At 55.4% G+C, this 16,934-nt stretch overlaps 1 protein-coding gene across 1 annotated transcript; it reads left to right on the plus strand.

Annotated features, from left to right (window-relative positions):
- The first annotated feature begins 6,907 nt into the window (after positions 1–6,907).
- On the plus strand, positions 6,908–8,600 carry LOC100274853 (uncharacterized). Its single transcript, NM_001149116.2, has one exon. The coding sequence runs from the start codon at positions 7,318–7,320 to the stop codon at positions 8,338–8,340; it is 1,023 nt and encodes a 340-aa protein (NP_001142588.2). The 5' UTR covers positions 6,908–7,317; the 3' UTR covers positions 8,341–8,600.
- The last annotated feature ends 8,334 nt before the right edge of the window (positions 8,601–16,934 follow it).

Here is a 16,934-nt window from a genome sequence, read left to right on the forward strand (position 1 = left end):
GACCCAAGCAGACCCTGTGGACCTCAGGTATCACGTCCGGCTATGCCTGGAGGGGATTCCCCTTCACGCTTGGAACGAGAGCATTGCCAAGCGTGTGGTGGCGAGGGCCTGCGATCTGGACTATGTCGAGCTCCAGTCGCTGAGGAAGGAGGACACGCGCGCCCTCTGTCTTTGGGCCTGGACAGAGGACCCGTCCCGCATTCCTAAGGTAACTTGGCTAACTATCTCCCGCAGATCGTCGTTGGTTCGAGATGGAGCTACTCCACCAGCTCGTCGCTCTGGCTCCCACTTCCGAGTAATCGTCCACCTCGACCTCGTCGAGGATCCACCGGAAAGTGACGGCCGCTGCTCCACCCGCGAGTTCAGGTGGGCGTTGGGCGTTGTTGACGGGGAGCGCACACCTCGGGATCGCCACGACCCGGCTCCGGTCGCCATTGTTGGTCGCCGTGACGAGGACGATGACGACGAAGAGCGTCGCGGTCGCCGCAGCCGTAAAGAGGACTCATGGAGCTCCCGTCTCTTCAGGAGCCTTTCACGCGCTCCCCATAGGGAGCGAGACCGCTCGGAGCCACGCAGGGATCGCCATGGCGACAGAAGATCGACCACCGGCGGCCGCCGGCACCTTACTTGCTCTGTGGATGACAGCTTGCTGCAGCAGAACGGGAGCAAGCATGTCAGCCTAGACGTCTTCCCCGACCGCGTCGCGCCACGCCAGCCTGTGTGCATAGAAGGCTCTGCAACAAGTGGAGGCGGCCGAGAGCAGCGACATCGCCAAGTCAGAGGCAGGAGACAGAGCATGAGCCCGTCGCCGCGTCCCCGCCAGGACGCCTACCCTAACAGTGGAATGGCCACGGCTGCTCGCGGTCGCAGCCGGGAACGGATGCCCCGCCGACGCCCTGGGAGGCGCGCGCGGTCCGTACCTCGACGTCAACACGGGACCGGTCTGGACTCTACCGCCGAGGGTTCACGCTGTACCTCGGATGCCCGCCGCGACGACCTCGACAGCACGCACCCACCTCCCCCAAGCCCGCCGGCGATTGGCACCACCTTGCCGGCGGGGTCGACCACACCCGTGCGCCGCTTCCGCCCAGGATACGTCTACCGCAGACGCAGCAGATCGGCGCCGCACCAGGAGCTGCAAGCGGCGACGTCTTTCATCGACAGCATCTCCGCCCCTGTCGCCCAACCTATATTGCGCCCGCAAGATCAGGGGTATGAGCTCCCCAAGAAGACACAAAAAAGTTTCAAGGGAAGTGCAGGAACTTCTACCCGCAGGAGCGCGAGGCTGGCGACCATCGCTTGGCCGCGTGGAGACATTCAGAGCCGCGCGCGCCAAGTGCTCATGAAGCGGCTTGGAATCCTTCCAGAGTCGGACTCTGATCAGATGCAGAACCGGGCAACTGACGAGGAGCTCAAGCGCTACTTCAGCCTGTTCAATGGCCCGCTGACCCTCCTAGCCACCAAGGCTTTGGTCGCCCTATGCGGATTGGATGACCCTAATGAGGCTGGGCTGCAGTCATCTTGAGCTGCAGAATGATGTTGTGGGAAGCAACTTTTCCATGTTAGGCCTGTTTATTGTCATCTGCTTGGTCTGTGGAAAGTGTGCACACCTCTGCTTGTTCCGGGGGATGCGATTTGCCACTTGTATCACTACATTAGTTCTTGTTAGCTCGCTGGGGCATGAGGTAGCAGCCAGAGGCCTACAGCTACGGACTACCAAAGCAAGCTTTATCTACATATGCGCCTGCAAGTGTGTTTCGCGTGTCCGGCTGGACGGCCACAGACTCCAGTCGTCCATTGCTATCTGCATGTACCCTACTTCAATATATCCAGCGGGTTGCTCCACTACTTCTATGCCATCAGCGCTCGCTGTGTTTGTGATGTTCACCTTCAGTTCCAGAACCTGCACGCCAGTCCGTATGACGGGCGTTGCAGTTGGGTTTTCTCTGGTACAGGAATGACTCAACGCCACTGCCAAATCCTGAGCTGGAATGTGAGAGGCCTAAATGAAGGGGCGAGAAGGGACACTGTGCATGATCTTGTTCGTGATACAGGTAGCACAATCGTATGTCTCCAAGAAACAAAGCTGTCGATGGTAGACCACCATGTCATCGCACGCACTTTAGGGTCAAAATTCCTTACTAGCTATGTTGCTCGGCCAGCAAACCAAACCAGAGGGGGCATTCTGCTTGCTGTGTCGGAAGACTTCTTCACACTCTCTAACGTATCTACTTCCGACAACGCCATCACAGCCATGATCACCATGAAAGCGGACGGCACAGAGTGGTGGATTACAGTGGTCTACGGGCCCCAATCCGATGCAGACAAGCTCCTGTTCCTTCAGGAATTGAGGGCCCTTGCCTCCCAGGGACACGAGAGGTGGCTGGTCCTTGGGGATTTTAATCTCATTTACCAGGCTTCAGACAAGAACAATCTAAACCTAAACAGGCGCCTCATGGGTTCATTCAAATCCACCATAGATGACATCCACCTTAAGGAACTTCGTCTGAATGGCCGCCAATTCACCTGGAGCAATGGGCAGGCTGAACCGACCATGACAAGAATTGACAGATTCTTCTGCACGCCCGATTGGGAGCTTCTCTTCCCAACCTGCTACATCCACTCCCTACCCTCCCTCATGTCGGACCACACCCCTCTGCTCTTGCAAGGAGAGATAATGCGCAAAACAAACAGTTCCTTCCGCTTCGAGAACTTCTGGACACGCATTGACGGATTCAAAGAAGCGGTATATTCGGCCTGGAATAAGCCGTTACCCTCTGTCCAGCAACCACTCTTGCGCCTGCACATCAAACTGGCTCGAACGGCCAAGGCCATCAAAGCTTGGAGGAGAGTGAAAGTAGGAGACACGAAACTTCAGCTGGCCATAGTCAAGGAAGTGATTCTTCGCTTAGAAACTGCTCAGGAAGCGCGCACTCTATCTCTTGTCGAACTGAACCTCCTCAGAAGATTGAAAGTTAAATCCTTGGGGCTAGCACTCGTTGAGAAATCACGAATCAGACAAAGGTCCCGCTTGACCGCCGTCCGCCTTGGGGACGCCAACTCAAGATTTTTCCATCTCAGGGCTTGCTCTAGGGCAAGGAAGAACTTCATCCAAGCCTTGCAAACTGAGACTGGCTTGGTCGTCACACAGGAAGGAAAGGAGAAGGTCATCACTGACCACTTCATGCAGCATTTGGGCACAACGGCCCCTAGAACAAGGACGTTCGACTGGAATTCGCTAGGCTACCACCACATGGATCTTTCCTCCCTGGAAGCTCCTTTCTCCCAGGAAGAAATTAAAGAGACTATCCTCTCAATGCCTCGCGACAAGGCGCCAGGCCCGGACGGGTTCACAGGTACCTTCTACAGGGCGTGCTGGGACATCATTAAGGACGATTTAACAGCAGCGTTTAACCAGCTCCACAATTTAAATGGGCAAGGATTCAAACTTCTGAATGCAGGCAATATTGTTCTCATCCCCAAAAAAAAGGATGCTTTGCGGGTGAGCGACTTCCGCCCCATCAGCCTCATACACAGTGTTGCCAAAATTTTCTCAAAATTATTGGCCAACAGGCTTGCGCCCCACCTAGACGATCTTGTTTCAAAGTGTCAAAGTGCCTTCATTCGGAAGAGATGCATCCAGGATAACTTCTTATACGTGCAAAATATTGTCAGGCAATTCCAAAAGAACAAAACACAAGCACTATTCCTAAAGCTAGACATCCAGAAAGCGTTCGACACGATAAATTGGAGCTACCTTTTAGAATATCTACAAGCTCGCGGATTTGGTCACCGTTGGCGCGAATGGATTACCATCCTTTTTAGCACGGCGAGTTCCAGAGCCCTGATAAATGGTGTTCAAGGAGAAAGCTTCGACCACAGGCGTGGGGTGAGACAAGGGGACCCCCTCTCTCCCATGCTGTTCATCCTTGCCTTTGACCCACTGCAAAGGATTTTAGACCTTGCTTCAGAGCATGGTGTCCTGACACCTCTCCCTCTTGCTGCAGCTAAGCTCAGAACCTCCCTCTATGCTGATGACGCGGCTATCTTCATCAATCCAACCCGTAATGACCTGCAAGCGGTCAAACAGATCCTCAATGCGTTCGGAGCTGCAACGGGTCTAACAACAAATTTTGAGAAAAGCTCCATCCACCCCATCCGTTGTGAAAATGTAGATTTGTCCAACATCCTCCAGCCGTTCCCGGGATGCTGCAAAACCTTCCCTTGCCAATACCTCGGCCTTCAACTCCACACCCGCCCACTACAAAAAATTCATGTCCAACCACTAGTGGAGAAGATCGGACAGCGTCTTGCCGGATGGAAAGGTCCACTGCTTAACCGCGCAGGACGCCTCACCCTTGTATCTTCAGTGCTCTCCTCCATGCCGATCTACCACCTAACCATATTCCCCCTTGCGAAATGGGCCACAAAGCAAATTGATAAGATTCGACGCTCTTTCCTATGGAAAGGCGAGGATAACGCGCACGGGGGGCACTGCCTTGTTAATTGGAAAATGGTGGCTAGACCAAAGGACCTAGGAGGTCTAGGGGTGCTAGATCTTGAGAAATTCAGTCGTGCCCTCCGGCTCCGTTGGCTTTGGCAAGAATGGACAGACAGCTCAAAACCTTGGGAGGGGCTCCAGGTCCCTTGCAACAAGCTTGATCGCCTGCTGTTTCAGGCATCCACCACGGTGGTGATTGGGAATGGCATCAAAGCGAAGTTCTGGCACCATGGCTGGCTGGATGGGGAGGCTCCACGCAACCTGGCACCTCACCTCTACAAGCTGATCAGAAGGAAGAATAAATCTGTGGCCCAAGAACTGACTAACAGTGCTTGGATTCAGTCTCTGAGAAGGAAAATCACAACCACCACGCAACTTGAGGAATTTGTCTGCCTCTGGACTAGGATCCGTCAGGTGAGCTTGCAGCCGGATGTAGAGGACACTTTAGTCTGGAAATGGACACAACACGGTCTCTACTCCTCCAACTCAGCCTACAGAGCCCAATTCTTGGGATCCTATATCAACCACAAGATCAGCCTCATTTGGCGGGCTAGAACAGAGAACAAATGTAAATTCTTCGCTTGGGTGCTCATCCAAAATAAACTCCTCACTGCAGACAACCTAGAACGTCGTGGATGGCCACACCACCCATCTTGCGCCCTATGCAATGGACCTATAGAATCAGGTCTCCATCTATGCCTAACCTGCCCCTTCGCTCATGAGGTCTGGAACACAGTTCTTGCTTGGGAAAGCTTTTCCCTGCCGCAACATGTGGTTTGGAGCAACATCTCCAGCATTAGCGAGTGGTGGGAGAAGACGGAGACTCTCTTTCCGCAGGATCGCAAAAGGGAGTTCAATGGCCTGGTCATCTACACTATGTGGAACCTTTGGAAGGAGCGCAACCGAAGAATCTTTGAGCATTGCTCGCTGCCACCGCTCCAGATCGCAGAGAGAGTAAGAGAGTGTGTCTTGCTCTATAAAAGGGCGTCCAACCGCCTTGGCTTGTACTAGGGTTGTCTGTCGTGTTCCTTCTTAGGTGCCCAATCCTATGGCCTGAGGGTTGCCGCCCCTATGTACTCTAACTTTTTTCCTCTCTCTCTTAATTGAAAGGCAGAGCTCCTGCCACTTTGTTCAAAAAAAAAAGCGCACGAGAGACCGGAGTGAAAGCAACCCTCGCGCACTCACGCCCATCCGATTCTGACCCCGACCATCATGCTCGGAAGAAACTAAGGTAGTGTTTGGTTGATGAACCAAGTAAAATGAAACCGTTTTATCCCTTATTCTATGAATGGAACCACTCTGTTCTGTGTTTAGTAAGCTGGAACGGAGTAGCTCTGTTTTTTGTTTGGTTACAAAGTGAACTGGAACAGATCGGCTCCATCCTTTGTTTGGTTGAAGAGTCACTGAGTCGCGTGACTGTGCGAGCTGGCTCGAAACGGAGCGGCTCCGTCCGGTTGATTTTTGGAGTGGGATGGTTCCGGATCTGAGAAGAGTATTCCCTAATTGGAGCCACTCAGTTCTAGTTACTTTGTAACCAAACAACAACAAAACTGGGACAGAACGACTCCGTTCTACTTGGCTTTTCAACCAAACACTGCTTAGAGGACGTTTGGTTTGATTAATAAGCTAGTTTATTGTTTTTCTCGCTCCTCAATTTTTTGGGTTTAGTTTGTGTAATAAAATAAGTTGATCTATCACCACCTGATTTTCCTCTTATTTAGTTAGTTCACGAAGAATAAGATCATCTCACCAAATTTGAGTAGTAGACTCATGATGCTCCATCTAATATTAGATGAAGTGATCCTTCAAACTAAACATTATTTAGAAACTGTCGGTCAACTTTTGTATGAATTCGGTATGGGACCTAATTTCACCCAACAACAGCGAGAGTGACAGTCTCTCTCTCACACGGTCTCACCCACTCCCCCCACACCCTTTCATGCGAGCTCTATCCAATTCCGTAGTTATCCGCAAGCGTATATTAATGGCCCTATTTGTTTGAGCTTATTCCAGCTTCTAGCCAGCAAAAGTTGCCGCGGATTATCAAATGCTCAGCTTTTCCACCAAGTTCTATAAAATTCGTTTTTTTAAAAAATATTCAAAATCAACATAAAAACATAATCGGTCGAGTCGTTGTAATAGTAGGATTCTGTAACTTTCTCGATCCTGAATCACGTAATTTCAACGGTATTTAAATTCTTTCCACTGTAAAAAAAAACTGAACCAAACATACTATCCTCTCGTCTCCGTAATTCCGCATCCTCTGCAAGCGTAATATGACCTTGCCTGCCTTTGAGTGGGATACGATCCAAGCAACACACCCGCCTTGGTCGCCGCACCAACCTCCTCCAGCTCTGTCCTGTCCTGGCCGCCTTGTTTATACCCGACGACACCTACACTACTCGCACCGTCTCTTCTGTTCTGCCCTGCTCGTGCTCGTGCATTCACCCACCGGGGCGGGCGTCTCTCTCACCGCCTTGCCACGCCAGCACGCCACTGTGCTCTGCCTCTGCTCGACTGCTCCTCCATATTAAGAGGCCCTCCCGCGCGCCCGCCTCTCGCCGTGCTCGTCGTCCCTTCGTTACCCGGGTCAGTGCCGCCGTCGGTAGCAGAGGAGCAGTAGGTGGCCAGTCAGTCAGCCAATTGTCCGCTCGTCCACTCCGTTCGAGCTCTCCTACTCTTCACCACCCACCCATCCATCCATCCATCCATCGGCGAGCGCGAGAGCACACTGTTGCATTGCTGATCGCTCCGTCTCCGCTGCCGACGAGGACGAGGAAGAACGAGGGAGAGACGCAGACAGGCTGCGTTGCGCCATGAGGAGAGCAGGGGGGCTATCGCGCGCGGGCCACGGCGCGGCGCCGGCGGCGGGGGTCATGCGGGCGGCGGCGTCCGCGTTCTTCGCGGGGTACCACTGCTTCACCTCCGTGGCGGCGCTGCTGGCGCTGCCGTTCTCGGCGGCGGTGCTGGTGGCCGAGGCGGCGGCGGCGGCGCCAGCGCCGGCGCCGGTGGCGCTGCGCGCGCTAGCGGCGCGGCTGCGCGCCGTGTTCGCCGCCGCGGGGTTCCCGCCCTCGCCCTTCTTCGCGCTGCTCGAGGCCAAGCTGTCGCAGACCGTCTTCACGTTCGCCGCCGCGCTGCCGTTCGCGCTCACCTTCCTGCTGCTCGCCAAGGCCTGCGTCGCCGCCATGCTCCGGGACGACGCCGCGTCGCCGAGGCGGCACCGGCGGCGCAGGTGGCCCGGCGTCGCCGCGCTCCCGGCGTGCGGGGCCGTCGCGCGCGCGTACCCGGCCGTGCTCGCCACGCACGTCCTCGGCGCCTTCCTCATGCTGTCCGCCAACGCGGCGGCGTTCTCGCTGCTGCTGCTGGCGTTCGGCGCGGCCGACCTGCTGGGGCTCACGTCCCGCGCCTGGACGCTGGCGCTCTCGGCCGCGGGCGCCGTCGCCTACTCGCTGGCGGTCGGGGTCGCCGCCGTGGTCTGCAACCTCGCCGTCGTCGTGGCCGCCACGGAGCCCGGGTGCGCGGGCCACGCCGCGGTGCTCAGGGCCTGCGTCGCGATCCGGGGCCGGGTGTCCACGGCGCTCGCGCTCGCGCTGCCTACCAACCTCGGCATGGCCGCCGCCGAGGCGCTCTTCGGCCTCCGCGTCGTCGCGCAGCGACGCAGGGACGGGAGGCTCGCGCCGGCCGTCGCCGCCGAGGCCTTCTCCATCGCCTACATCCACGCGGTCTGCGTCGTGCTGGAGATCATCGTCGCCTGCGTGTTCTACAGGAGCTGCAAGAGGAGCGAAGCGGACGAGCTCAGAGAGCTCGAGCCAGAGGAGAAGGGAGACCTCCAGGCTTGATCACCTATTCACCTATCACCTTCAGGCAGCTCCAGTCTGCTGCATGCACATTGCACAAGGGAAGAAGAAAGGAAAACCCCACACACAAATAGTAGCGCCATAGTTTGTCTTTCTGGTGAAAACCAACAGGATCAGATCATAGGGTACAGAGCTGATCCAGAGAAATATAGTGGCAAGCCGACATAGATTTCTGCAAAATGTTTCTTTTTTTTATGTAAAGCAAATTGTAAAAGTTGAGTTCAAATAATATCTGTCTATTCGAAACTGAGATGTTTTAGGTGCTCCTCACACCATCTGAGTGTCAGAACGCTTCAAGACACTTGAAACTGAGTGTTTAAAGGCTATCAAGCACTCGAGGTCAAATGAACCAAATAAAATTTATCAAAAAAAAAAGATTTTTTTTGATAAAAACTGCTATGCAACGAAGCAGAGGCGTAGCTACAGGGTGGTCCGGGTGGGCCGTGGCATATCCTATGGGCCGGCCCACTAGACCACTAATCCTGACGACTTGCAGCCTGACTTGCATCCTGGCGACCACTAATTCAGTCCAGGAGATCACGTCGCTTTGGCTTCTCCCGCCGAACCGCCGCTTTGGCTCCTCCCGCCGACCCGCCGCCAGCGGCTGCTGCCTGGCCTGCACGGCTGCACCGCTTTGCTGCATGCATGCGATCGATACAGTTGCATCCCCACCCCGCATCCGGCCATCCACCGTCCCAGTCCTTCTCCTTCACAATTTTTTTAGTCTACAGGCTACAACAGAGAGGTTATTTTTTTAACAAACCCTATTTTTATCTTTGCAATTTTAATTAGTGAATCTGCAATTTTATGTCAGTCATCAATTTTATGTAAATCTGAAGTTCATTATTAATGTCAATTTACTTGTACAATACATCGATTGAACATGAAGAGGGGTGGAGATATTGCTTCACTTTTTCGAAAACACGAAGCAAAGAAGCTTGCTACCTCCCCGGCATATCCTCCTTCAACTCCGGCAGTAAATCAAGGACAACCTAGTAATGAACAAGAGGAAGGAGTGATCGAAGAAAATCAGAATCATATGCCTTCTTCACCACCACCACCAGCATCACAATCATCAGCACCGCCGGTTTATGATATCAATCGTCTTCCACATGATCCAGGTGAAAGACAACCCATATCAAGTTATCATGTTAATGATCATGATGCAATTCGAAGAGCATATGTTCTGAAAGGTCCTTTGCAACCATATGGACATGAATTTCCAAAAAGAAAAATTGGAGATAGAGACCGCAACTTTAATTTTGTGTGGTTCCATAATTTTCCTTGGGTTGAATATAGTATCAAGAATGATGCAGTATTTTGTTTTGTGTGCTATTTATTCAAAAATAAGAAAAGTAAGGGCAAGGGCACAGATGCATTTACTGTGGGTGGATGGATAAATTGGAATATAGGAAGCAAATCACTTTTGAAACATGCGGGTTCTATGGCACACAAGACAGCTCAAGAGAAATACATTGGCTATATGAATCCTAATGCATCAATTGATAACCAAATTGAGAAGTGGAGTGATGAGGACCTTCGTTTGTATAAGATAAGACTTACTTATTCAATTAGATGTTTGAAATATCTTTTGCATCAAGGGTTGGCATTCCGTGGACATGATGAAAGCAAAGAGTCTAGCAACAGGGGCAATTTCATTGAGCTTTTGAAATTTCTTGCTACTAACAGTGAAGAGGTGAACAAGGTTGTATTGAACAATGCTCCAGGTAACTGCACTTTAACTAGCCCAATGATTCAAGCACAGATTATTCATTGTTGTGCCATGGAAACTAGAAAAAAATAATTGAAGAACTTGGTGAAGAGCCCTTTGCTATTTTAGCAGATGAGTCTAGTGATGTATCACATAAAGAACAACTAGCTCTTTGCTTGCGATATGTTGATAAATTGGGAAGGCCATGTGAGCATTTTATTGGAGTTGTTCATGTAGATGATACAACCTCTTCACCACTTAAGAATGCAATTGAGACTGTACTTGTTAGTCATGGTTTGAGTATGACAAGAATCCGTGGTCAAGGTTATGATGGGGCTAGTAACATGAAAGGAGATATTAAGGGGTTGAAAACATTGATCTTGCAAGAATCACCTTCTGCTTATTATATCCATTGTTTTGCCCATCAACTCCAATTAGTTCTTGTTGCTGTGGCCAAGGGAAACAATGATTGTGTTTGGTTTTTTGATCAAGTATACACGGTTTGTTCAAAACCAAAGAAATGATGATCACTTTAGAAGAGAAGTATATATTGGGGTAATTGATCGAATCAACCAAGAGCTTGAGAGTCGGTTTAATGAGGTCAATATGGAGTTGCTTTAATGTATGACAACCTTTGATCCATCAAACTCATTTGCTTCTTTTGATGCACAGAAGTGTCGGGGACCATAACTAAGGGTACCCCCAAGACTCCTAAACTCGGCTGGTAACCACCATCAGCACAAGCTGCAAAGGCCTGATGGGCGCAATACAGGTCAAAGCTACGTCCACTCCAGGGGCACGATCTCGCCTCGCCCGAGCCCAGCCTCGGGCAGGAACAATAGACCCAGGTGGATTCACGCCTCGCCCGAGGGCCTCATCAAGCAACGGGCGCACCTTCGACTCACCCGAGGCCCAGCTTGGGTAGGCTTCGCGGAGAAGCGACCTTGGCCAGATCGCCTCGCCAACCGACCGTATCGCAGGAGCATTCAATGCAAGGATCGCCTGACACCTTATCCTGACGCGCGTTCCTCAGTCGACAGGGCCGAAATGACCGCAATCACTTCACCCCTCCACTGACTGACCTAACAGGAAAACAGCGCCGCCTGCCCTGCTCTGACTGCTGTGCCACCCGCCAGGGTGAGGCTGACAGCAGCCAAGTCCAGCCTCAGGCACCATAGGAAGCTCCGCCTCGCCCGACCCCAGGGCTCGAACTCAACCTCGACCTCGGAAGACGGTCTCCGCCTCGCCCGACCCCAGGGCTCGGCCCTCGCCTCGGCCTCGGAAGACAGTATCCGCCTCGCTCGACCCTAGGGCTCGGACTCAACCTCGACCCCGGAAGACGGTCTCCGCCTCGCCCGACCCCAGGGCTCAGACTCAGCCTCGACCCCGGAGGAGTCACCGCCTCGCCCGACCTTAGGCTCGGACCGACCATGCTACAAGGGGATACATCATTACCCTACCCCTAGCTAGCTCAGGCTAGGGGGAACAAGATCGGCGTCCCATCCGGCTCGCCCTGGTAAACAAGTAATGATGGTACCCCACGTGCTCCCATGACGACGGCGGTTCTCATCCCCCTACGGAAGCAAGGAGACGTCAGCAAGGATCCGACAGCCCCAACAGTTGTGCTTCTACAGGGCTCAAGCGCTCCTCCGACGACAACGACATCACATGAACAGGGCACCAACACCTCTCCGACAGCCACGTCGGCATGTACATAGGGCTCTGGCTCCTCTCTGCTAGTCACGTTAGCACATTGCTACACCCCCCATTGTACACCTGGGCCTTCTCCTTACATCTATAAAAGGAAGGTCCAGGGCCCTCGTACGGAGAGGTGGCCGCGCGGGAGGACGGGCTGACGGGCAGTCTCTCTCTCTCCCTCTCCCTCGCGAACGCTTGTAACCCCCTACTGCAAGCGCATCCGCCCTGGGCGCAGGACAACACGAGCCACGGTTTTCCCCCTTGTGTTCCGTCTCGCGTCGACCCATCTGGGCTGGGACACGCAGCGACAATTTACTCGTCGGTCCAGGGACCCCCCGGGGTCGAAACGCCGACAGTTGGCGCGCCAGGTAGGGGCCTACTGCGTGTTGACGAACAGCTTCCCGTCAAGCTCCAGATGGGTAGTCTCCAGCAACCTCTCCAGCCTGGGACGCTGCTCCGATTTGGGAGTCTCGAGTTCATGTCCCTTGACGGTAGCTACGACATGATACTCCTTCCTCCGCCGCGCGACAACGACAACGACGACCGTCAGCCCGCCCAACGGCGACGGAATCGACGACGTCTTCCCCGCGTGGCGGAAGAGCAGCATCCGAGTCTGTCCGTCACCTTCCCCACCGACGGAGGAGGAGGCAGGGCAACCATTGCCAAGCAGGAGGCGGCACCTCGTTGGCTGTCGAGCGAGTTGACGACGCCGGCGCCCCAGCGGGGGACACGTCGGGCGTTGGCCTCGCATCTGAGACGAAGACGAGCGTCGTTTCCCCGCAACACGCTAACCCCGAGCGGACGGAGGACGCCAGCACGCTCGCAAAGGACTTGCTGGGCGTTAGCCTCGTACCTGAGATAACGGTGCAGTCCGTCCCCGACGCGACTTCGTCACCACCCGTCGATCAAGAGGTACCGTCCGTTTTCCACCCTGTGCCTTTTAGATTCAGATTCGACCCACCAAGCGACCCCGCTTCGGTGGGCGCTTTCATAAAGGCATATCCTAACCTTCTGGGGTACCATATGTGGTCAACCTGGGACTGACTGACGGCCGTCTCGACCTACGGGCCCCCGGGTTCCGAGGAAGATGACGAGCCCGACTCTGGTTGGGATTTCTCCAGGCTCGATAACCCCAGTGCCATGCGAGACTTCATGGCCGCATGTGACTACTGCCTCTCCGATTGCTCCGATGGTGGCCACAGCCTTGGCGACGAGTACTGTGGCCCAAGTCGCGAATGTTTCCACGTCGATCTAGGGGGTCTCAACGAAGGCAACCACCTTGGTATGCCGGAGGACGGCGATCCCCTAGGCCTGCGCCTCGCGTTGACATCCTTCAGGAGCTAGCTGTGGTCCCAGTCCCTGCGAGGGGTCAGGACGCACAGCTCGAGCAAATCCGCGAGATGCAGGCCAGGCTCGACGAGGAAGCAGGACAACTTGTGCAGCTCCGGCAGAACATCGGGCAGGAGTCGGCAGGCCGAGCGCCGGCCGGAGAAGCACGTCATCTGGCCCAGGACGTCCAGCACCGCATCGCTGACGACGCCAGGGCAAGGCTGCCCCCGGCTTCTAGTGGGGTCGGCCAGAACCTGGCTGCAACAGCAATACTACTCCGAGCGATGTCAGAACCATCCACCACCGAGGGGCGATGTATCCAGGGAGAGCTCAAGAATCTCCTGGAGGATGCCGTGGTCCGACGGGCCGAAAGCTCTGCCTCCCGAAGACAGGGGTACCCCCCGAAGCATCGCACCACGACTTCCCGATTCATGCGGGAAGCCTCGGTCCACACCGGGCGCACGCGGGATGCAACGCCTGCAGCCCCAGGTCGCCTCGGCAACGAGCACCACCGCCGCGACCGTCGAGCTCACCTCGACGAGAAGGTGCGCCGAGGCTACCACCCAGGCGTGGGGGACGCTATGACAGCGGGGAGGATCGGAGCCCCTCGCCCGAACCACCCGGTCCGCAAGCTTTTAGTCGGGCCATACGACGGGCGCCGTTCCCGACCCGGTTCCGAACCCCGACTACCATCACCAAGTACTTGGGGGAAACAAGGCCGGAACTGTGGCTCGCGGACTACCGGCTGGCCTGCTAGCTGGGTGGAACGGACGATGACAACCTCATCATCCGCAACCTCCCCCTGTTCCTCTCCGACGCCGCCCGAGCCTGGCTGGAGCATCTGCCTCCTGCGCAGTTCTCCAACTGGGACGACCTGGTCAAAGCCTTCACCGGCAACTTCCAGGGCACATACATGTGCCCTAGGAACTCCTGGGATCTCCGAAGCTGCCGCCAGCAGCCAGAAGAATCCCTGCGGGACTACATCCGGCGATTTTCGAAACAGCGCACCGAGCTGCCCAACATCACCGACTTAGATGTCATCGGCGCGTTCCTCGCCGACACCACTTGCCGCGACCTGGTGAGCAAGCTAGGTCGCAAGACTCCCACAAGGGCGAGCAAGCTGATGGACATCGCCACCAAGTTCGCCTCTGGTCAGGAGGCGGTCGAGGCCATCTTCTAGAAGGACAAGCAGCCTCGGGGGCGCCAGCAGGAAGACGTCCCCGAGGCGTCCGCTCAGCGCGGCACCAAGAAGAAGGGCAAGAAGAAGTCACAAGAGAAACGTGATGCCGCCGATGTAGATCTTGTCGCCGCCGCCGAGCACAGGAACCCTCGGAAGCCTCCCGGAGGCGCCAACCTGTTTGACAAGATGCTCAAGGAGTCGTGCCCCTATCATCAGGGACCCGTCAAGCACACCCTTGAGGAGTGCGTCATGCTTCGGCGCTACTTCCATAAGGCCGGGCCCCCAGCGGAAGGTGGCAGAGGCCATGACAACGACAAGAATGAGGGCCACAAAGCAGAGGAGTTCCCCGAGGTCCACGACTGCTTCATGATCTACGGTGGGCAAGTGGCGAACGCCTCGGCTCGGCACCACAAGCAAGAGCACCGGGAGGTCTGCTCGGTGAAGGTGGCGGCGCCAGTCTACCTAGACTGGTCCCACAAGCCCATCACCTTCGACCAAGGCGACCACCCCGACTGCGTGCCGAGCCCAGGGAAGTACCCGCTCGTTGTCGATCCCGTCATCGGCAACGTCACGCTTACCAAGGTCCTCATGGACGGAGGCAGCAGCCTCAACATCATCTACGCGGAGACCCTCGGGCTCTTGCAGATCGATCTGTCCGCGATCCGGGCCGGTGCGGCGCCCTTTCACGGGATCATCCCCGGGAAGCGTGTCCAACCCCTTGGGCAACTCGATCTGCCCGTCTGCTTCGGGACTCCCTCCAACTTCCGAAAGGAAACCCTCACGTTCGAGGTAGTCGGGTTCCAAGGAACCTACCACGCAGTGCTGGGAAGACCATGCTACGCCAAGTTCATGGCCATCCCCAACTACACCTATCTCAAGCTCAAGATGCCAGGCCCCCACGGGGTCATCACCGTCGTACCCACGTACCGACACGTGTACAAATGCGACGTGGAGTGCGTGGAATACGCTGAGGCCCTCGCCGAATCCGAGGCCCTCATCACCGACCTGGAGAGCCTCTCCAAGGAAGTGCCAGATGCGAAGCGCCACGCCGGCAACTTCGAGCCAGCAGAGGCGGTTAAGTCCGTCCCTCTCGACCCCAGCAACGACACCTCCAAGCAGGTCTGGATCGGCTCCGAGCTCGACCCCAAATAGGAAGCAGTGCTCGTCGACTTTCTCTGCGCGAACGCCGAGGTTTTTGCGTGGAGTCCCTCGGACATGCCTAGCATACCGAGGGATGTCGTCGAGCACTCGTTGGATATCCGAGCTAGAGCCCGACCCGTGAAGCAGCCTCTGCGCTGATTTGATGAAGAAAAGCGCAGAGCCATAGGCGAGGAGATCCACAAGCTGATGGCTGCAGGGTTCATCAAAGAGGTATTCCATCCCGAATGGCTAGCCAACCATGTGCTTGTGAAAAAGAAAGGTGGGAAATGGAGGATGTGTGTAGACTACACTGGTCTAAACAAGGCATGTCCGAAAGTTCCCTACCCTCTGCCTCGCATCGATCAAATCGTGGATTCCACTGCTGGGTGCGAAACCCTGTCGTTCCTCGATGCCTACTCAGGGTATCACCATATCAGGATGAAAGAGTCCGACCAGCTCGCGACTTCTTTCATCACACCTTTTGGCATGTACTACTACATTACTATGCCATTCGGTTTAAGGAATGCAGGCGCGACATACCAAAGGTGCATGAACCACGTGTTCGGAGAGCACATTGGCCGAACGGTCGAGGCTTACGTCGATGACAACATAGTCAAGACGAGGAAAGCCTCCGACCTCCTCTCTGACCTTGAAACGACATTCAAGTGTCTCAAGGCGAAAGGCGTAAAACTCAATCCCGAGAAGTGTGTCTTCGGAGCCCCCCGAGGCATGCTCCTGGGGTTCATCGTCTCCGAGCGGGGCATCGAGGCCAACCCAGAGAAAATCGCGGCCATCACCAACATGGGGCCCATCAAGGACTTGAAAGGAGTACAGAGGGTCATGGGATGCCTTGCGGCTCTGAGCCGCTTCATCTCGCGCCTCGGCAAAAGAGGCCTACCCCTGTACCGCCTCTTAAGGAAGACCGAGTGCTTCACTTGGACCCCCGAGGCCGAGGAAGCCCTCGGGAACTTAAAGGCGCTCCTTACAAGCGCGCCCATCTTGGTGCCCCCCGCTGCCGGAGAAGCCCTCTTGATCTACGTAGCCGCAACCACTCAGGTGGTCAGCGCCGCGATCGTAGTCGAGAGACGAGAAGAAGGGCATGTATTGCCCGTCCAGAGGCCGGTCTACTTCATCAGTGAAGTACTGTCCGAGACCAAAATCCGCTACCCGCAAATTCAGAAGCTACTGTACGCGGTAATTCTGACGCGGCGAAAGTTGCGTCACTACTTCGAGTCTCATCCGGTGACTGTGGTGTCATCCTTCCCCCTAGGGGAGATCATCTAGTGCCGAGAGGCCTCGGGTAGGATTGCAAAGTGGGCGGTGGAGATCATGGGCGAGACAATCTCGTTCGCTCCTCGGAAGGCCATCAAGTCCCAAGTCTTGGCGGACTTTGTGGCTGAATGGGTCGACACCCAGCTTCCAGCAGCTCCAATCCAATCGGAACTCTGGACCATGTTTTTCGACGGGTCGCTGATGAAAACAGGAGCGGGCGCGGGCCTGCTCTTCATCTCACCCCTC

The sequence above is a fragment of the Zea mays genome, chromosome 1 (assembly GCF_902167145.1).
Source record: "Zea mays cultivar B73 chromosome 1, Zm-B73-REFERENCE-NAM-5.0, whole genome shotgun sequence".
Lineage (NCBI taxonomy): Eukaryota > Viridiplantae > Streptophyta > Magnoliopsida > Poales > Poaceae > Zea > Zea mays.